This window comes from Ursus arctos, unplaced genomic scaffold, assembly GCF_023065955.2.
Source record: "Ursus arctos isolate Adak ecotype North America unplaced genomic scaffold, UrsArc2.0 scaffold_5, whole genome shotgun sequence".
Classification (NCBI taxonomy): Eukaryota; Metazoa; Chordata; class Mammalia; order Carnivora; family Ursidae; genus Ursus; species Ursus arctos.
The window spans coordinates 87,869,273-87,892,089 of NW_026623067.1; the positions used below are offsets into that span (position 1 = coordinate 87,869,273).

Sequence of the window (22,817 nt, forward strand, 5' to 3'; positions counted from 1 at the left end):
TTCCTGCTGAGGACTGCTGTAGTGGAGGGCGTTGAACCAGGAATTAGAAGTGCTGGAAGTGTTCAGGTATTACAGTTGTGTCATTTTACCTCTGGGTACCAGTTCTTTACATGTAAGGAGAAAGGAGCTGGGAGAGATCAGATGAAAAGCTTCAACTGCTTACAGGGCTCAGAAAAGTGATGGCATGAGGGAGGTTGGTCAGGTTTAAGGGCAAACACTTTAGTGAGGTGACCCCAGGTCTGTGATGAGTATGAGGACATGTCCCACCAAGGAGCTACAACTCAGCCACACTGGAGGGAATGTGGGGGCCCAGCGTGACTTGGATTTCCAGTGTTTTGGGTTAAAAAAAAAAAAAGTTACCCGTTTTGGGGAGTTTTTGTTATTGTCGTTGACAGTTTCAATGTGAAATCTCTGGATTTTTTTCTTTTGACAGTTGTCTGAAGAACAGACAACTTTTTAATACGATGCAGACGTACCGATTTAGATTTAGCCCACAGATCACCATCATGAGGTTTATTTCTAAATGTTATGATTCATTATATTTTCATTCATTATTTCTTCTGTCTCTTTTCCCCCGCATCCTTTCCCGTACTGTATTTTTCTCTCATTTATTTATATTACCTTTGCTTATTGATAAAGTTCAAAAAAACATTTATCAAGTTCCCACCATGTATCAGGTCATACTAAATAAGCAAAAGTGACACAAAATATCATCTCTTACTATCTTAGGTAATTTATTTAGCAAGTTTTGATGTAGATGAATGGATACCTTTGATGTTTAGGGATCAGGTAACTTAATTGGGCTTCATGAAGGACACCATGGAGCCTAGCAAGAAGTTCTGACTTATGAAATAAGGACTGGAACCCAATGGAGATCTCAGCTTGGTGTGGTTTGGATCAGAATGTGCTTGGAACTATTTATAATTTCATACAGGTTGCAAGGAGAAAGTGAGACCTGAACAGCTTGAAGCCTTCCAACCCACAGGAAACCAAAATGTTTAGAGTAGTGTATTAGTTACTACAAGGCTGGGGAATTCTTTTACAGCTTAAACACATAAAATTTCCTATAGCAAACATGTGTTATAAGTTTTGGGTTTATCATAAAGGTTACAGTTAAAAGATTACCTTTCCAGGAGATTAATCAAAAAGTGATAATTTACCAGCTAAATATCTTATTGAGCCCCTCGTTGCTGTAAAAATGTTAAGAAAGTACATGAATCATGGAACCTTCCATGAGATATTGTCCCACCCTGCCTGGCCACCTTCCAGCAGTGTTATTTGTTCGCAGTGCTTTTACAGCTCTGAACCACAGCTCTTCCATAAACTTCTCTTCCTTATCCTGCTTAGGACAATCAATGGCACAGTTCTTGAATTCTCGAAGTATTTACCTTCACGACATTGTTTCCTTTGGTGAAACTTATCACTCACATGTTTCTGAGTCTGAATCATTTTCTTAATCCAAAACTAGTTAAAGGATGAGACTTAGACATTTGACTCCAAAGGGAGCTGTTTCTTCTACAAGGTTGGGAGGTTGTCTGGGGTGATGGTTCCCAGCCCGTGTCCACAGAGCTGTGTTGGACTGACTGAGATTTGAGATTTGCTTCGGGGGCTGTTAATCTTTGGCTTCCTAGGGCTCACCCCTGGAAAATCTGATTAAGTAGATTTGGGTTAGGGTTCAGGGATCTAGGTTTCAAGCTCCCAAAGCCATTCTTAAGTATGGTCAGGTTGGGGGGGCACTGAGAGTCAGGGGGACTGGTGTGGGTCAAGAGGAATAGTATATATGCACATTACTCTTTGAAAGGTGTACATAATCCATAAGAAGTGTCCCACCTATTCACTGAAGTGTCCAGGGATTCCTCCAAGAGCATAGAACAAAGCCAGAGAGCTTTTTCTGAATGTTACTTGACCTAGAATGGACTTAATGCCTTCTGATTCTGATACGGCAGGTGTCTTCTTTTCTGTTGGAATCTTTTATCTTTTATTACCTAAAAGTGATTTTGTCAGTAATCCTGACCTAGATTATGAAGTCCTTTGATCTTGGAATACATTTAAAGTTTCCTTTGAAACTGTTCCCTCAATATTCAACAACATACATTAAATTTCAGTATTGTTGGTGAAGATTACATATGCTTTATTTAATCTTTTTTTAAAAAAAAGATTGTGGAATGGGTACGTACTTTTTTTACAACTCTTTTAGACCTAATATTTTTTGTCAGTATCTTAATACTGCAGTGTCCCTCTGTTGCCTTTAATTTTCTCTCTCTCTCCGTAGTCTGAATCGCAGTGACATCTACAGTTCGCGCCCGGCAAGATGCTTGTCACTCTTTGCTCAACACCCTCTGTTCATTGCTAATCTGACATACTGAATTTTAAGCCCCATATCTCCTATAAAATCCTATTTTTTCACCCAGATAAGTAGCCAAGCCTTTTATTTGAGCCCAGCATTACAAAAAAGGATGCAAAATCAGAAGATGTCAGTGAAATGGACAGTTTAAAAATAAGATAGAAAATTAAATTTGTTCCACGTGTCACTGTTGATCAGAAAACCTTTCTACATAAATTATTTTCTCTTCTCAGTGTTTTTCTGTGTGTGCTCTTATACCTTAGGCATTATTGGTAAAGGTTCTACTTAGTGATTGATTTAATTAATTGAGTGTGTCATCTACCATATGCCTCCCCCAGCCCTGGCAGACTTGTTTAATGTTTGGACATGCTGAGCCACTTGTGTGGAAGTACACACCACAGTAATGACTAAAGTGCTTTCAAATTCCACTGAATAATTGTGTACTAGATAAATATGTACTAACCATTGCATAACATGATTTAACAGCTTCAGTTCAGTGGCAGCGATTTACCAAATTACCTGTGTTATTTAAAAACCTTATTTATTTAGAGAGTTTTTTCCCCCAAAAAAGATCCTGTCATTGGGTAACATGTACAGAGCATAGCTTTGGATCACCTCAAGATGTTATGGTCTAGTCGAGTGTATAAGTGAAACTATGAGGATATGGTGGGTAAAACCTGAGGGAGAAGAGATCACGTTGGATGACGTGCAAGATGTATGAGTATCCCGACCCATCTACTTAAAGAATTTTGTGGTAGGTTGAGAAAGGGTTTCAGTAAAACTATATATCTTGTCCTAAAATGTTTTTTGGAAAATGTTGTCAGGATTTTTAGTACTAAAGCATTGGAAAAAAAGATCTTTCTAAGTTAAGTGGACACTGTTCATTTTCTTATATTGCTTACAAATGAACTTGGTAATCTGTGTGTTGGCTAAAACTGTTATTTACAAAATACAATAAAATTAAAGTACTTGTTTATATTTCTTTTCTATTTAAACCCTGTCAGGTAATTCCACTAATATTGTGAAAACTGCAGATATAACACTTCAACAGTTCTGTTTTTTCTTGATAGGAAGAAGAAAAGAAGTCGGTCAGTTATCCTTCTCTCGTTAGCCACGTAACTTCCTCTTTCCTGAATCATCCAGTCTTTACGATGACAGAAAAGATCCCTGTGCCCTCCCTTCAGCTGCTAGGTGAATTCTCACCGTTACTGTCATCTTTGCCTTGTGACATTCATCTCGTTAATCTGAGGACCATACAGTCAAAGGTATATGCCACAATGGATCTAGGAAGAATTACTCTTTTGTAATATATTTGACATAAGGGATGAGAAGCAGAAGGAAATTCAGCTGACCGTTGAACAGCATGAGCTAGAATCGCATGGGTCCGCTTACGCAGATTGTCTCCGATAAACACTGTACAGTACTAAAAATGTATTTTCTCTTCCTTACGGTTTTCTTAACGTTTTCTTTTCTCTAGCTTACTTTATTATAGGAATACAGTGTAATATACATATAACATACAAAATGTGTGCTGATCACCTGTTCATGTTATCAGTAAGACTTCCAGTCAATAGTAGGCCGATAGTAGTTATGTTGTGAGAGAGTCAGTCATGCGGATTTTTGACTCGGGGCGGCGGGGGGGGTCGTCGCCCGTAACCCCCTGCACTGTTCAATGGTCAACTGTACTGTGAGTTTTACTGTGCTTCAAGGAGCCCTTCAGAGGACTTGGCCTTTAGGCAGAGTCACTCTGCCTTTCATTTGACTGTTGCTCTATAGTTTAGAGCATATCCCACCACTAATAGATGTTAATCCTGGATAAAGTTCTGTATGGTGAGAAGGTCAGGGAATATTATCTTTTTACAGATAAGAAAGCAAAAGCTGGCCTGGGGTCACATAATAGTAGGTGGGAGAACAGGCCTTAAGATCAGCTCTACTGGCATTTTCCATTCATTTCTCCTTGTTAGCCAGTGTTTCTTGAGGAGTTAGAGAATTAAGAAGCATAGCATTTAATTATTTCTGTATCAGAGGCCTTATACATTCATATATTTCTCCTGAAAATCACTGCAACTCAGACCTTTGCGTTGAGAAACCAACTATTTAGAGACATCTAAAGATATACTAGAAGAAGAAAGGGGAGGGTTTTATTAGATTTGGAATTTTAATTCAGTTAGACTGCTTTTGTTTACATGTATGCCTACTTTTAAAGTCAGAGATTGCATTTGAAAAGAGTAAAAATTAGACATTTGACATCATTTTTACCTTTTGTAGAGCTGTTTTGATATTATGAATTGGCATATGCGTAGCTGGAAATAGTAAGTGTTTAGGGATTCTGTGGGGAATGTAATAAATGGCCTGAGTATGAAAAGAAGAGAATGTTCATGTTTGAGGACCACATAAGAAGAGAAAAATGTTTTGTTTAAGCACAAAGAACTAAAGCAAACCAAGTAAAGTAAGGATAAATGCTTGTAAATTTGGACATATAGGGCTTTTAAAACTGTATGACCAAGAGAAGGAACTTAGGCCTGTGTATCCGTACAGCTTGTGATAATGAATACATGTGAACACAGGAGGCCTGCATATATCTGCATGTGTCAGAAGGCTTGTTTGATCATGTGAACAGACCTGCAGAATTTATTTTGTGCCGACTACGTGCCAGTTACAGCTAAAGGCACTAGGGATACCATTGTGAACAAACCAGACAATAACCCCTGCCTTTCTGAAGCATGGATTCTAGTGGGAGGAGAAAAATAAAGAAGAAAAAATAAGAGGAACATATGAAGTGTTAGATGGTGATAAGTGTCAGGGAGGGAAAACAGGGAAGGATGGTTCTGGAAGGTGACACGAGTTTTCATAGTGTGGTTAGAAGAGGACCTTGCAGAAAGGGTGTTAATGGAGTAAAAGTCTGAAGGAGGTTAGAGAATAAGAGACTTTTACAGATTTCTGGGGGTAGAGTGGTCTGGGAAGAGTTACAAGCAAGTAGGAAGGCCTCCACGTGGGTGCCATGGTGAGAATAGAAGCTCCATGTGACCTGGCCTTTTCTTTGATTCCTTGTTGCATCCTGTTGCCTGGAAGACTGCCTGCACGTAGTGGGAGCTCACCAACAATTTGCTGATTGAGCAAATCTCACGAGTGTTCTTTCTAGGTGTCTGCCACAGTCTTCAGTGGGTCGACTTTTCTTTTTTTTTTTTCTTTTTTTAAAGATTTTTTATTTATTTATTTGACAGAGATAGAGACAGCCAGCGAGAGAGGTAACACAAGCAGGGGGAGTGGGAGAGGAAGAAGCAGGCTCATAGCGGAGGAGCCTGATGTGGGGCTCGATCCCATAATGCTGGGATCACGCCCTGAGCCGAAGGCAGACGCTTAACAGCTGTGCCACCCAGGCGCCCCAAGTGGGTCGACTCTTTGACTCACGGGAAAAACACACCAGAGATGGATAGCCTCCCTGAGTTTTCCTCGCATTAATTCATGAGCTAAAGGGAATGAGGGGATAGACTGGGGGGTGCCAAAGACTCTGAGCCTCAGGTTGCCGTCTCTGGGCATGGATGGTAGAGGACGTAGGCAGCCTAAGGATCTGAGGGCTTCTGGGGCGCACGGCAGCCACTGCTCCTTAGCCTTGTTTCTAGGTGACTCTTGCCCATGATTGTTTTCTTGAAGCAGATCCAGTTGTCTAGAGTCAATGAATGTAGGGTTTCACCCTCTGTAATCCAGGCCTGGCACTTGATCCTCTTTTCTGTGGTTACCTGCTCCTTTCATTCTCCCTGCTTATTGCCTGGCTTCCTGTCAAACAATTCTCAGCACTTCCCAGATTAAATTCCATTGCTACTGAGTTGGTTCAGAGCCTCCAGCATTTAGGCTCTGTACAGTCTGGCCTCCACTCACTATGTCCACTTGGCTTCCCCTTGCTACTCGCACCCTTCGACAGGTGGCCCACCTCCACTGCCCTGATGGCTGGCCAAGTGCTGACTCAGCTACCCTTTATAAAACGGGGCTGATACCAGATCTGCCTGCTGCAGGCCTGTTGTGAGAAACACGTAAACTAAGGCTGTGAAAGCCCTTTGAAAACATACGTTGTTGTCCTGAGGGTCCTGACCGTACTTGCCAACTCAGGTGCAAACTGGGGTTTAGCAGAGGAAATAAAAAGCAATTTAATCATTTGACCGGGAAGAATAAAGACTGAAATGTTAATGCTTAACCATAACTGTCATGCAGAACTCAGCATTTGGGGCTGTTTTACATTATCCTATCAATCAGTGCTGCTTCCTGTGTTAGTCTTTGACTCCTAGCACATATTTCTAATAGTTGTTTAAAAGTTGACCAGTAATCCAAGGGGATTGATTGGTCCATTCAGAATCACTTCTTTAAAGAATTGCTTTCTGTTCCTTCACCTCTGATAACAGGAAAATAATCATTGAAAGAAGGTGATGTAGGTATTGAATCAAAGACAGCCTGGCACTTAAAAAGGTGTCAAGCGTAATTTCATGGTTACACTAAAAGAAGACAAATGTGACTTGGAAGAAATCCAGAAGCCAGACCTCAGCATTTTGGATTATGTTCCTATTTTGTGTGTGCTGGCAGCCCCAAACATGCAGTAATGAATCGTTCCTTTGGAGGTTGCAAAGCATTTTTCCCACTGAAATAATGTCAACATTGCTCTCGGCTTCCAAGCAAGACCAGAGGTCTCCATCGGCCTGCATGTAAGGAAGCATTTTCCTGACCGCCGCCTCCCAGTATTTCCGCGAGCAGTGTGTCCGAGACCCCCGTGACACGAGGGAGCCACATCCTTCTGCCTCACCTCCTCACTGGCAGCGTGATGGACGAGGCCCCTGCTTGCCCAGCTCCTGGGCCACCGTCTGCAGGTTCCTCAACCTCACTCCTCAGGGAGAAAGTGGTTATGGGCTCGAGGAGCAGGGAGAGAGGCAAGGGAGGGTCTGCAGGGGTGCAGACCCACCAAGGCGCTGCAGCATTTCCAGTGACCGGTCCTCAGAGTCAGTGCGTCTGATCACACCGGGGAGATTTGGAAATAGAGACTTTAACAAATTTCCCCATCTCTGAGATTCTGATTCCGTAGGCCTGGGGTGGTGGAACTTAGGAATTAGTAATTTTTTAAAACTCTCATGATTCTAGAAATTACCGTTATCTCCATTTACTAAATTGGGAAAGTCAGAGTTAGAAAGTAGATGACTAAGATAAAATTACGCAGCAGTACGTGGCAGAATGGGGGCCCACAGGCAGGCTTCCTGAATCTGGGTGCTCTACTGGGCCTCAGGGGGTGGTGTGCGACTTCTTAAGAGTTACTAAATCTGCTCCTCAGAGTCCAGTTTTTCAGGAATTATTCTGTATTGGTAGATGACTTTATGGTTTTACATAAGCATATCTTGCTCTTATTTTGATATGTTTTTGGAAAAAACTAATTGCATGTCATATAGTTGCAGTCAGATGAAGATGGGAGCAAACATCTCTTAAACCCTGTCTCACAGCACTGCCGAGTGCCCCAGCGTCTAGCCCCAGCGCAGTCCCGTCCAGCAGTGTAACTGTCTGCCTTCTCCTCCTGTAGGCTCGGCCCCTCTCTCTTCTCTTTACCGTCTCCTTTTCTTATACTGTCAAAAGCTTGAGATACTCAAAAGAAGATCTGTAAAGACTTGAAAACTGGGGAACAGGAGCACCGCTGAAGTGTTCGGGAATGGGAAAACCATGCCATTAGGAAAGGGTATTGATTAAGGGGGAAGGGAGTCGTGGTAGAGAGGATGCTGGGAGAATCTCACGGGGGCACGGATCATCGGTTGGGGTTCTGTAGGCTGCAGTGATAGGTTCAGCCTGGAATGCGGACATTCCAGGGACCAGAAGGAATTTGATTAAGCCATTTAATTAGGCTTCATGGAGCCATTCTGCCTTGGTGTTTTGGACACCAATATGTTATTCAATCTTTTTCTTTCCCCCAGATTATTTTCCCCACTTTTATGTTCAGATATATTTTATTTAATTCATTTATAGATATGTATCTTTATATGTCTATCTACCTCTATCTCTGTGTATTACATTTAGCCCTGTTCTCTGTGACATTTTATTCTAAGTTCTGCTTAACCATTTCTCGTAAATAGTTAACAAATCATTTCAACATCAGCACCACTTACTGAATGAGATTTCTCTCTCCACTTGTTTACACCGCCCCCTTTTCTTGTAAGAGGCAGTTGAAGGTTTTTACTTCATTTTGCCTTTCTTATAAGAATTGATTGGTGCTTTATTAATCTCCCTGGCTTCTGGAAAGGTGAAAATTGCGGAGAAAATTTCCTTTGTTGTACATATCTAAGAACAGCCATTCACCTTCCCCGTTCTTTCTGTCATCTTATCTTGTTGATCAAAACAGGATAACTGTTATTGGACATTTTAATGAATGCCCTGGAAAATGAATTTCTACTGGTTATTTCCTGTCTCAGAACTTAAAATGCAGCGTGCAATTTTCTCACCTTTCCAGATGCCAGAATACCGGAAAGATGGATGTCGGTAGGCGTTTTCAAGGAACCTGGGCAGGTTGGAGAAATTTTTCCACCACGTGTTTAGCCATGCCTTAATCTATATAGACCTTAGACATTCTTTGACCGAGGGTGGGGACACATTTCTCTTGGAGAATCTAGTCAGAGTTACAGCTTCTTTCTTCTACAGAAGAAAAGTGGATGCACATAACGTTTACTTCAGTGTCCGAAAGAGTACTCATCTGTGAAGCTCACATTATTAATGAGCAAATCCGGTTTCTTTAGCTGTGAGCCGGGACCAGCACAGCTCTCTGTTCTGAGTTCTCACCCACTTTGATAGAGAACACTTGCCTGCTCCTTTGCTTCGGAGACACTGCCATGTGCGTGTTTAATTTTCAGAACGGCCTTAAATCCTGTTTAAAATGGGGTGAATGGATGGGTAAGCAAGCCGGATGGATGGAAATGACAGTGTCCAAACCTTCTTTCTGAATTGACGTGTGTTTTTGTTAAGCCATGGTTTTAGTGCTGCTGGAACCTTGGATTAAAGACTCCCGTTTTCTAACCTCACATCAGAGAGTGAGCTCCTTCGTGTTACAGCCTTTTCTTCTATTCCGTGAGAAGTGCTCTTTCTCTTCTCCCTCCTAGTGGGACGTCCGTGAGCGCCCATAGCTCGAGCGAAGGCAGGCGGGTGGAGCTCGTGTGTGTGAGTCACGCTGCCTTTGAGCACGTCACCTGCACTTACTGGCCGGGTCACTTAGCACACGGCCCCTCGTTCTCCCACGTGCCTCATTCTCAAGGTGGCCATGATAGTAGGACCCACCTTAGAGATGTTCTGGGGATGAAATGAGTTAATGTTTGTAGACCACTTAGAACAGTATCTGGCACGTAGTAAGCACTCAGTGCTTGACGAATGAAGGTTCTCGGTGGTGGGAGTTCAGTCGTGAGCAGTGGTGATTGTTACTAAAGATGAAATAAAAATGTAGGCACTTCTTTTTTTTATGAATTGGAGGTTGAAGTTTATTCTCAGAATAAACTCCATGTCACCTTGACGTGTATTCCATATATATTTTTTGAAAAATTATTAATAAGGTACCTCAACATTGTCTGTGTGCCAGGCATTATGCTGAGTGTTCTCTCTGTAAAGAGAGCCATATTTAGCTCTCCCAGCAGTACTGTGAAGGTAGGCAATATTGTGCCCCCCGTTATACAAGAGGAAACTAGCTGACCTAGGGATGGTAGGTAGCTTTCCCAGGTCATGCAGCCAGTAAATGGGGTGCCGAGAGGCACACCCCAGCGTGTCTGACTCCAGATGCCCACCCAGAACGTTATACTCCTCTTGTATGGGAACAGAGGGGAGCGAGAGTGCTGAAAATGTTAGGGAATACTCTGCCTGTTTTTCTCTTGACCTCAGTAATGAGGGGACACCCTTAGAAGGATCCACCCACCATCTGTGGGCAAGATCATGAAGGACTAATGTAGGGTCAGTCTGTGATCATTGTTAGTTGACTGTGCGAGGACATGCTTCACGACCGGGATGTTGACATGCGCTGGGATATAGTAATGCAGCCTTGTATACCACCTCCGCTGTTTCAGAGGCTGCTGTGAGACGAATCGAGTTCTTCCGTGAGAGGTGATCTGTACAGGGTCCCGCACACGGCAAGTGCGCTCAGAAGGTGTTAGCAGCGATTACTGTTACTGTCACTGAGGTTGGCCCTTGATCCTCCGAGGGGCGCTTCACGCGTCTCACCGAGTTTTCTGAGTTCTGAGAGGTTAAATGACGTCTTCTCAGACACAGGACTGGTTGGTGAGAACCAGACCAAACCTTGCCCCCGATCCAGCTTTTTCTAGCTCTGATGGCTTCTTTCGGCGAGCCACACCGTCTTCCCTCCATCCCCCAGTCGCCAGAGACACCTCCCGGGCCCTGCTTAGCCTCAGAGCTGCAGGTTGCTTTATCCCCTTGAAGAAAGTTCTACAGCGGATTCTCTGAGGGACTTTGGAACACCCAAGCCTTCCTGAAGGGATTCAGCCTCAACCGTGAGCGGAGCTGTTTTACACAGACGCTTATTTTGAAGCTCCCCTAGCACAGTGCTTGGCACAATTTCGAACTTTGTAAATTTTCTTCCCTACCCCCTTCCTTTTTTTTTTTTTTTCCTGAGGTCCAAATAGTACTGATACATTAATGAATATAAAAACAGGTCTTTCAAAGTCTGTTTACTCTCCTCAAGTGAACAACATCTTTTTTGTGGAGGTATCTGTTTTCTTGCATGCATATTCAAGTTAAATTCACAGTTTCCCTACTTTGAAAAACAGTTTTCTTGGAAATAAAATGACGAGACAGACTTTGAAACTGAAAAACTGCTGCTTTGCCTCAGGTATTTTTGCTTGAAAACTGATACTTTCATGAATATTTAATTTTTAAAAACTTGGACAAGATGATTGCTATTTCGGTTGGTGTTCTGGTTGTTACGAAAGTGATGCAGTTTTAGTTTTGAGAGAAAGTGGAACTTCTTTTCCATCGGTGAAAATTACTCTTTATGACTTCAATTTCTACTTTTCATGTTGTTTAAATCTCTTGTAAAATGAATGGCAAAATTCCAAAGATGCTTCCTTTTTTCTTTTTTTATTGTCACCTCCCGTCTGCTAAAGGCCTCACACATTCATTATTTCAAGAGCAGATGTGTTGCAGGAAATTTCACAAAGCCTGCTGTCAGGTGGTTTTGTGAGGATGGTCTAGTAAGTTAAAATGGCCAAATACTTAGGTTATAATGGTTGGTGCTTTTAAAAGAGCCTCATCAATAGACCATCTAAGTAGTGAATCTGAATTGGGACCTTGTTATGATCTTGATGCATGATTGTTGACATGTAGTTTGGAGGGTCTCTGATGCCTCAGCTGCAAAGTTATGATGTCACTAAAGAAAATTTGTGAATAATAAGTTAAGGGAGAGTATTGTTTAATTGGTAGCTATTGGGGAGATAATCACCAATATTTATTTGATAGATTATATTGATAGAAATCAAAATAGCTAAAATGTACCGAGGGCTTCCTCTGCTGCAGACACTGGGCTGAGTCCCTGTTACACCATTGAATTTCATTTCATCTCCATTTTATGGTAAAGGAAAAACCAGGTTTTGCTAAAAACATCTAGGAAATTGCAGAGCTAGGATCTAGATCTCGAGCTGCCTGACTCCCAACCCAGGTTCTGATCCACTTTCTACAGCTTCTGCACCAACACGTTCTGTCCTGTAAGCTAAGCCACCAAACACGGTATTGTCAGCATCTTACAAGATACCATGACTCATGAAGAAGGGAAACGTGTCCGTGCCTATTCCAAGACTATGCACTTAGTCCATGACAGAATTGCCCTTGTTGTTCTCCTGCAGACCTTATGTATATGATAAACGAAGGATTTTTTTTGCTGTGCTCTTTTCATGCTGTTTTGGGACTGTGTGAAACACACTGAAATTTTATTAGAAATCCTTATCATACGATTTACACTTGCTATGTTTATCGTGTTGGTCCTGTGATGACTCAGAATTCCTTAAATGACTTTTTCCCTCTGTCTTCAAACTAAGTCGTAGCAGTACCACAGCAAAATACCAGTGTGAAGTGTCATAAAACAGGTTATCCCCGCCAAGAATCTGAGGTGAGGACAGCTTTCAATTGTTCGGGCACATTAGAATCAAATCAGTGGTGAGAGCGCCGGCAGCTCTTCGGAAAAGGTGTCTCTATGGCACATTTAAAAATCCCATCCCCTAGTGAGGAGGATTAAGAACTTGGACATATTCGTAACTGTGGCCACAGAAGAGGAGAGGGGGTCACTTTCATCATAGGTCAGTGCGGCACACACTCAACTCCTTCGAATAGCTGGACCTTTCTTAATTCGTCCAAGGATTCTTAGTTTATTTTGCTTATTATCAGAAGCATCTCCCTCCTTTAGGAAACATAAAATTTATCAAGAGAACCGTAATTTAAAACATTCAGAGCGCTCATGGCATCCTTACTTAAATGGACGCAGGAAATTTTCCCGTAGGAAAGTGGGCACTGATCCCTGTAGCGGACTCGTCGTGTTTAGTATTTCTCTCTTCGCCTGCGCAAGAAGAATAGCTTCTGTAATGTGAATTTAAATGAAACATCAAGCTAATAAATGTGGTTGGCCTAGCAAGTGATAAGCATAACTAATTCAATTTAAATGTCTTTTGTATAAAAATAATGAACCAATGCATTAAAGATTAAAAATGTTAATGTAATTAGCAAAAATTAGCATTCAATAAAGAAGTGTGTTTCAGTTGTGAGATGGATGATACATCATTCAATGACCAGATAAGGACTAAATTCAGATACACTTTATTCAACTGATGTATATGTTAAAAACTAAATAAATAAAAATTAAATGCCTTATTTGCCCCTTTGCAATGACGTGGATGGAACTAGAGGGTATTAGGCTAAGCGAAATAAGTCAATCAGAGAAAGACAATTATCATGTGATCTCACTGATGTGGACTTTAAGAAACAAAACGAGGATCGTAGGGAAAGGAGGGAAAAGTAAAACAAGACGAAACCAGAGAGAGAGACAAACCATAAGAGACTTTTAATCGTAGGAAACAAACTGAGGGTTGCTGGAAGGGAGAGGGGTTAGGGGATGGGGTGATAGACATTAAGGAGGGCATGTGATGTAACGAGCACTGGGTATTATGTAAGAGTGATGACTCACTGACCTCTACCTAGACATGAAACCAATAATACATTGTATGTTAGGTAATTGAATTTATATTTTTAAAAAATATAAATAAATAAATAAATAAATAAATAAATAAATAAATGCTTTATTTGAAGAAACTTTGATGAAACAGTATGTGGCATGTAGGCAAAAGGACACCCAGGTCCTCCGGGACTGTGCCAGAATCGAGGGCATGAGGTGACTTACTAAGGAACCTTAAAACATAACGTCACTTGCCTCCTTGTGGGAGAGGGAGGGGCATGTAGCAGGCGTGGCAGTGAACGTGGGACCTGAGGGGAAATGAATTTTCCTGGCTTCACTGCTAAATAAAGTGAGCATTTGTGGTTTGGGGATACTGACTTCAAGACGGTGGACTCTACAGTGGTGTCGCTATTGGCCTTAATGTTTCTGTGGCATGTTGTCACTCTCTGCTCGTCTGCAGGTGGACGGCAAGCATTCCGACGAGGCAGCCTTGATCCTCCACAGGAAGGGGTTTGACTGCCGCTTCTCTAGCAGAGACACGGGGCTGCTTTGTTCCACGACCCAGGGAAAGGTGAGCTGAAAAGTGCTTTGTGCTTGTTGACTTCATGCGCTTTGAAATCCTTGCTTTCTGCCAATAGTTCTGACAATACGATAATGTTTCATTGCCTCTTCACGGACTCCTTCGCCTCAGCTGCTGTGATCAGCTCAAGTCTCTCCATCTTAAGGCACTTTCTCAGCCTTCAATCTCTTCTCCTTGTCAGCATCAAAATGCATGTCTGGAACACGTGCACATGTGAGGACAACATTCTTAGGCCTTCTGTGGCCGGCCGACAAAGCATCTTCTTCCCACCCACCCCTCATATTTCCTGCTCTGTCATTCATGCTCATGTGGGATCTAGTTCCGGAAAGTCTCAGAGGGGCTAAAGCAGGTTTTGTCATAACTAAAGTGGGGTGGGGAGCGGTAGGGAAGCGACAGGCGACCCTGGCCAGTCGGGGAGTCTCACCACAGCCCCGGAGCAGCCTTACTTCGCTCCAGTCAGTTGTTTCCCTGGGGAAATGAGGCTCTCGATCTCCTGATGGAGCCAGGTTTGCATAGGAATCCGCGGCGTGCCAGCCGAACAGGTCCTCGGGCTGACCTGCCCTCGGGCTGACCTGCCGGCCTGCCGGTGTTTCTGTCTCCTTGGAGCCGGCCTTGCTGGTAGTTCCCCTTAGCCTCTCCTTGGAAGGGAATGAACCTCCAGCCTCTGCCTCTGGCTCTGAGCACGTTGTGCTCACAGGAGACAGCTGGATGGCACACAGGCGGGTCTACCCCATGGGGCAGCTCAGCTGACCCAGCTCTTCCCCAAAACCTCACAGATACCCTGGATCAGACTCAAGTGATTCAGTCTCCACCCTACAAATCAGAGTGTGCACAGGGTCTGAAAAGGAGAGAAAAGAAAATATGGTAGGGGGTCGAAATCCACTTAGGCAGATAAGCTGCTCCATTTCTTGTGTCATGTGTACGTGGAGTTATTGTGAAGAAAGCACTGATTTTTTTCATTATATTTACATTTTCCTTATTACCGATGTGAGTATACTTGGTTGTAAGCATTTGTATGTAGACGTTAAGGCATCAGGTCTTAAGGGGATTGTATGGTCCAGAGAGACGTAGGGTGAGAAACCCTGCGAATGGGACTCACCCGCACGAGGAGCCTTGCTTGTAGCGGGCCTGTGTCCTTCCTCTCAGTTCTTTGTGAGCAAGAAGAACCACGACTGTTAGGGTAGATGTTGAGTTTAAGAGGATACAGATGTTTTTAAAGCTTGCTGGCTCATAGATGTCTTTTCTTTCATTGAAAAAGTGTCCCCTGCCTATGGTAGTTCCCAGTAAATTCGGAATAAGAATGTGGAGTGAGCCGTCCTCTGCTGGTTACCCTTCTCCCAGGTGTCCCTCCAAGGACAGTCTGTGCCCAAGCACATACAGCTCTGCCCAGTCTCCTTCCCCTTCCCCTTTTTATCATTAAAAGAAAACTTTAAATACACTGTTTCATTCTCCTGCTATTTTCCACTGAATAAATACATAGATGTGCTCCTAATCTTTCTTCAAAGTTGACTGAACTGTGCAACTTTTTTTTATTATTTTCTAGATTTTGGTACAGAAGCTTTTTAGCATGTTTACTGTTGCAAGTCTCATACCTTCCTCATTATCCTTGATGCATTCACCTCCAGACGCCCGAAATATAAGTGAAATCCACTTGAGTCCCATGGAAATCAGCACATTCCGAATCCAGTTGAGATGAACCTGGCTTCCAGATTCAGATTGGGAAGCATTGTCTTTTATACACTTCTTGGTTTGACGTGCAATAAGGAAGCACATTTTTTAGCTTCTGGCTACTGTGAGGACATGAATTCTGTGATTGTTTTTTGGTTTTTTGTTTGTTTTGTTTTGTTTTACCAGTACAGAAAGAAAAAAAAAAAAGCCATGCTATAGCCAATTTTTTTCTTTTAAGTTCCATCCATGAACCACCACCACCATCAGTATGAATCGATGCAACGAAGGAAGAAATGTCTAAAACAACCTCTCCACAGATTGTATCTCAGGTTAAATGCTAACTAACTATGTCTGTGTCGGGGGTTGTGAAGAGATTGTTGTAAGTATTCACGTTGCTGATCCTTCATTAGTTTTACAAAAATACCCGTTTTTACCAAAATGGAATAAAAAGCTGAGGGGTAACAGCTAATGGCCAAAATGGTTGCAGTCGTTCATACCCGTTAGAAAAATTTTGTGTATTGAAATGTGTGGAAAAGTGCAATCCATCAACCCTTATGATATCTGTACATCGTTGATCTTCACACCTTTTTCTAATGTACCACTTGACCCTCCCTTTTCACCCTTTGTAAGTATTTCCAGAAGTAGCAGATTTTGAATCATTCAGTAGTAGAAAAAGAGGCATATTTTCATTACTTGACAATGTGGGATAGGTGCAATTTATTCCATTGTCACTAAAATAGAAGAAGCAATTCCATAGGTACCAGAACCTCTTTTAGGTACCAGAAGGTGTCTTTTTACACAGCTCATTTGAATACAGATGTTCGGAGAGGGGTTTTCTATTTTAAAAATAACCATATCAAGATAAATGTGCCTTATTTTTTTATAAGTCTTGTTAAATCTTTTGGTGTCCATATGACTGTTTGAGGAAGGGGGGAGCGGGCGGGGGGCGGGGAGAATGTGGGTACTTTCTATGACACGTAAAGTGTTACCAGTTTTGCCTGACAATGCTGGCCACGTTCTGATCTGTTTCATTAAATTTGTGGTGATGTTATTCTAAACATTTTGACTATTTGAATGTACTGAGATGTCAGAAAACAAAACAAGGAAGAAAAAATACTGCTAATTAAAATATGCTGCTGCCAAGACGACTGCAGCTTGAAGCAAGGATTTTGTAACATGCAAAATCCATACACTGTTTCCATTTCCAAGGAGGTAACTCTATGAAAGAATGCTTTAAAAGGGAATCTGTTTTGAAACCCACTTATATGTAGTTCATCGTGATTTATTTTATTAAAGAACATGTGTGTTGAGTGAATTTCAAACTTTTGTACGTGCTAACCTCAAAGTGAAGTTCCAAGCCTATGTGCCATTACAGTACTTTTGATAACATTTATTTGGGATCACCATTAATGTGACATTAAAATTGAAGCAACATTAGAAACATTTAGAGTATTCAGTTTTAGGATAGAAAGGATTCGTTGAGTATGTACACTTTTGAAAATTCTCTTTGTGTTACCGAATAAATTTAGTATTCTCTGACTTTAAACTTCCTTTTACCTCCTGCCATTCCAGCATCTTCGTAGAGAAGTTGAAACCTAATTTCCGCTTCACCATGTGGTCTGATAGATCATCTGTTGGTTTTTTTTTTTTTTTTATCAAGATGCAGCTCCTAAGATTATCGCTAAGTTATGTTAAGTTCATAAACTTTTTTCGCCTTTAATGATTAAGGAAACAATACTAGTGTTGATGAAGATATTATAAGGGAGTAATTTCATGCAATAAACATGTACTGTAAGTTTCCTTCCTCATTTTGAGGGATAAACAACTAAAAGGAAAAAAAAAAAAAAAGAAAAACTTCCTTTTTGTGGACATCTGTAGATGTTAAGATTGCCAGAAGCAAATCCCAGGAATAAGATCAGTATTTTCATTGCATCTTAAATGTAAAACCTTCCTTTGGGAGTTCACTGTGTTCTGTGGTTAAGTGGGTGCGCTTAATCATCCTGGAAATTCTGATCAGTTGAAATAAAAAACCTTGATGCAATAACAGTGGTTTTGCCACTTCTGGTTGTTTGAGGTGGATCTGTCCCGTGTCAGTCCGGGTCTTGGTGTGTGTTGCCACCAGCGGTTCACAGGTAAAGCAGAAATTCTCTTTAAACCAGCAAGTTTCTGCTTTTTATTTTTAGAATAAATCATCAGGGAAATGAAGAGAGGATGCTTTTGCTTTGGGTCGTGGTCAAGAACCGATTAAATAATGTAGTGTCTCTGGCACACACTAAAACCACACACTTCAGTTGTGATCTCGGTGGCATATCTGTTTGCTTAGGTATTTTTACATTTGTTATCGCAGATGTTCAGTTGAGCAAGTAGTTCATTCCGTCCTGTGATTTTTTTTTTTTTTTTTTTTTTGAAAATTTGAGCTTATACCTGCAGTGTTTGAGAACTCGGCCTCTTTGTTTTCTTCAAATACTGATTAAAATAAAATGCTATCAAATGTGTTGTGAAACATTGTAATTACCTTCCCATGTCTTTGTTGTACTTGTGCCGAAATGTTTTCACATTCCTTTGTCTGGAAGAAAATCTTTGCTTTGATTTTGATTATGTTGCTTATCTTGGAATCAAATAGGTTTTGATATTTTTCTCTTGGAAGATTTTATATCTTTTTGGGAATATGTAATATAAGATCTCTAATAAAAGACAAATCTTACCATGTACACAGTCCTCTAGAGTGCTGCTTAAGTCTTATTTTTTAAACAACGTATATTAATATGTTTTGAGGGGTAGGGTAAAACAGTGAGGGTCTATTCTTTGTTCTTTCAGGAATGAATCACTCCACCTTCTGCCCAATTCTATTTGGGAAATACAGTTTTAGAGAGCAAGTGGCAGACAGGGTGGGAGGGGTGGTGAGTTTCTTGTCTGGATTTGGGGTCACCTTTGCGTTTGGAGTCTAGGAACCTTCCTGACAGCCCGGTACCTGTGGGGCCTTCTGAGCCAATTGGAGGAGCGTGTTCTTGTCAGATTCCATTTATTACAGGACAAAAATGAGAGTAAGACAACACGTGGGCCAAGAAGGTCCTTGTGAGCTGATCCAGAAGGTAGAGTGGGTTGAGAGTGGGACCTGGAGGAACTCCAGCAGCCTGCTGGCCCCAAGCAGCACCCCGCGTAGTAGCTTTCAGGGAGTTCCTTCAAAGCCAGGAGGTGAGGGCAGCTGAAGGACAAATACACTGGAGGTTCATCTGGGTTAGCCAGGCAAGTGATAGATGCCAACTAGGGAGTTTGGGCTTGTTTTGGGTGACTTAGTTAAGAGGCTCATCAACCTGTAATATGTATATACCAAACTGTAAAAACTTAAGAGAAATAACCATAATCATTTCATTAGCAGATAATGAAAATTGTCTTTGGCTCCATCATATTTGATTATCAACATGCCTTGAATATTAAAAGTTGGAAAGAAAAACTTGATTTAGGTACATATTTGCTCTCATGCCTCCTATGAAGCTGTGAACCGAAACCAAAGAGGTGTGATTGTGACCAGCTGGCTGAAGGGGTAGCCGGAAGGGGAGTCGCCGAGATTTAGCAAAGTCCCTGCGCCGCTGTATGTGAGAGCAGAGCACAGACACCCGAGGAGAGGCTGTCAGACGAGACTCCCCTCAGTGGACACCAGCTGAAGCAAAACTAGAAAATTTATTGGTCCCAGTAACTAACAGTCAAGGGTAGATAGAGCACTCCAAATACGGTCAGAGCCAAGTATGAGATGATGTCATCCAGGATCTGTCTTTATCTCCTGGTTTTGCTTTCCTCTCCATGGTTCTCATGCCCGGGCAAGGGCTGCACATTTGAGGGCAAAATGGCTGCCAGCAGAACCAGACTCGCGTCCAGCCGGCATGGTGACCACAGTGAAAGAGAGCGCCTTTAATTTCTCAGCAAATGTCCTGGGACTGATGTCACTGGCTGTCACCTGGCTCATATGCTAATGCCCATGGTGAGGGCAGAGTTTAGTTCACGTGAATCACACGGAATCACCTGGGTGAGAAATAGTCCTCCCCCTCCCCAACATGCACACCCACAGAAAATGGGATTCTGAAACCAGAGAAAAGAGCTGGGTACTTTGAACACTAGGCAGACAAAATACAGTAGAAATACATTTCAGAAGACCCAATACACAGATTTGAAGGAAACAGCACACCCAGTTTCAGTTCCAGGAAAGTTCCATGGAAGAGGTAGACTTGAGATAGTTCTTAAAAGATGCATTTGATTTTAACAGAGACAATACGTGTGTTCCTCGGAAAAGACAGAATAAGGAAAGATGGTAACGTGAAGCATAGAGAACTGAAAACAGTTTCTTCTGCCTGGAGCAGTGCCATCCAATAAAACTTTCTTTAATAAGGGCAAGTTCATTACACATGTGCTGTCCAATAGAGTAGCCACTAGCCACATGTGGCTTTTGAACATTTGAAATGTAGTAGTGCAACTAGGAACTGAATATCTTAGTTTAATTAAATTTAAATAGCAACATGTGGCCACTGTTTTAGCACCGGTCTGTACATGGTATGTCTAGGACGGTAGCAGGAAATATAACCAAATATGTAAGTTAAGATCACATGTGCTAGAATCCTGCTACTGAATGTGGTTCTCAGACAAGAAGCTGTGACATCACCTGAAAACTGGTTGGAAATGCAGAATCCCAGGCCCCACCTCAGACCTGCTGAGTCACAATCTGCACTTTACCAAGATCCCTAGAGGATTCATATGCACACTAAAGCACTGGCCTGGAACTTTCCTCAGGAAGTAATTTCTCTCTGCTCTTACCGAACTTGTCTTGACCATAACTCCTATACCTTACAATCTCTAGGAAGCATCCCATAGTACCTGTCCACTTGTCCCACTGCCACCCAATTTCAGGCAACCCTTGTGTACATGGACTCTGCCTTATAACAGCTCTGTCTACTCCTGCTCCTGCCCCCTGACGTCTCTCCTTTTCACACAGAAGCCAGAAAGTGAAATTCGAAACATATCTTCCTTGTTGAAAATTGTGTGTTTCCCATTACACCAGAATAACAAAAACTCTCACCATGGTCTAGAAGACCTGCCTGGCTTGGTCCCTGCCCTTCCCCCTCATCTCAACTTTGAGAAGGGGGTGCGGGTGTTTAAGAAATCCTTTCCTGAGCCAAATCAGCCTTATCTTCTACCATGCCCCCATCTTACTGTTGTCTAGGGTCCTCACGGGTCTCTAACATGCCAAGATGATTCCTCTTGGGGGCTTTGCCCTTGTTCCTGTTTCAATGTTGCTCTCAAATCCTCCCCTGGCAGGCGCCTTATTATTCTGGTTTGGTTCAAGCGCCATCTTCTCAAGAATCTTCCTTGACCAGCCAATTTAAACTAGTCCCACCTCCACTCCCTCGCTGAGTATTTTTATTACACTGCTTCTTCTCTGCTGAAACAGTGCCAAACTTGAAATTATGTAGTTTGCCTTCCCCACTAGAATATACGCTCTCCTGAAGGCAAGAACCCCAGCATTCATTCAGCATCACATCCCCACGCTTAGAACAGCAGGCGTTCGGAAAATATTTGCTCAATAAATGAATGAAAATATGTTTACCACCAGTAAATGTTGGGAAACAAGAATTACAATTTTTCCATATCCCTTACATCTTAATCTGTTCATGTTATTTTCCTGCTCAAAAATCTTCAGGAAGGTCCCATGACCAAAATTATAGAAGTTTCAAGCTGCATTCCTAACCTCCCTGAAGGATATAACCTCCTTCTGGAAGATCCTGTAGTTGCTTAATGACCAGGCATTGCCCTCTGCCTTCCGTGCTAATAAACCCTGATTTTATTCATGATCAGATACCCATGAGCTTCAGGAGGTGAATTATTCTTGATCTAAATTAGTCTTGAGAATTTTCTTCTCCAGGCTGGATGATGAATTTAGGAACTGGCATGTGACACAATTTTGGCCAATGAACTATGATGGGAAGTCAGTTGAGAACTCCTGGGGGAGGCGTCCTTCCTCTTAAGGAGGGAGCATCTTACCTTCTGAGGGCAATGTTTAAAGGCAGTATTGGCGTAAGTGTTGATGCTGGAGCTGCTGCAGCCATTTTTGCAGTGACAAGACTGAGGACAAAGGTCAACTAGATGAGCAAGGGAAAAATGAGTAGAGCATGGGTCCCTGATGATGCTGAGCGGTTGAACTCCAATCTTCTTGTTATGTGAAATAGTGCCGCCTTGCTATTTAAGCCATTTGGAGTTTAGTGTTTTGTTAGAAAGAGCTAAAAACATTTAAACTGGAGATTCTCCCCACCGCCCCAGCGCCGTGCTTTCTCAGTTAGGTACTTTCCAGAACAGGTTTGTGTGTACTTGCGCGACTAAGGCTCAGTCGTAGTCGCTTCCTCAGAACACATCCTCTTCGTCCCTGCTGCTCCCATCACCTTGTATATTTTGCTCAATATGTTTAATAAAATTGTGTTTAATTAATTACATCCTATAGAGATTTCTTTCAAATGCAAGGTTTTTTAAAAATGCCAAGTGAGTTAAGGATGTGTGTACGAGTACCGTGCCTGAAGGTTGCCGAGTTCCTTTGGCACATATATCAGCGTTTCATTCACTTCAAATGTGGGATTGGGGCTGGCTCCTGTGTCGCGAGATGAACCTTCCAAACACCAAACAAAATCTGGAAGGCGGAGGAGAAAAGGACCAAGGGGCTGGGGTGGGAGCAACGAGTCGGTGGGACTAGCTCCTTTGAAGCATGTCACCTAGCGCTTTAAATATTTTAATATTTTTTCCCAATAGATGTATATCATTGAGAGACTATAAGTGAATTTCTGAATCTCCAAACAGGCAAAGGAGGGAAATTGGAAGAGTGCTATTTAAAAGGGCATATTTTAAGGGCTTTGGATGGGGCCTAGTGTTCTTGGCTCCCACGCTCCATATAGTTTCCAATTTTTTTATTCACAAGCTTAGCCTTGGGGCTCATTTTCTGGTCCCAAATCTAAATAGCAATGCTACCAAGCAAGATGTGTCTCCAGGGTCTGGATGTATAAAACTTCACTAAACCAAAT

At 42.1% G+C, this 22,817-nt stretch overlaps 1 protein-coding gene across 2 annotated transcripts in view; it reads left to right on the top strand.

The window, feature by feature from the left end:
- MAN2A1 (mannosidase alpha class 2A member 1) overlaps positions 1 to 18,473 on the top strand; it is a 170,584-nt gene extending 152,111 nt beyond the window's left edge. For both annotated transcript variants that reach the window (XM_026498478.4, XM_044383966.3), the window contains exons 20-22: positions 3,415 to 3,609; positions 13,975 to 14,085; positions 15,638 to 18,473. In XM_026498478.4, the coding sequence (XP_026354263.1) occupies positions 3,415 to 3,609; positions 13,975 to 14,085; positions 15,638 to 15,790 (459 nt within the window). In that variant the 3' untranslated portion in view covers positions 15,791 to 18,473. The remainder of the gene's footprint in view (positions 1 to 3,414; positions 3,610 to 13,974; positions 14,086 to 15,637) is intronic.
- Positions 18,474 to 22,817: the final 4,344 nt, after the last annotated feature.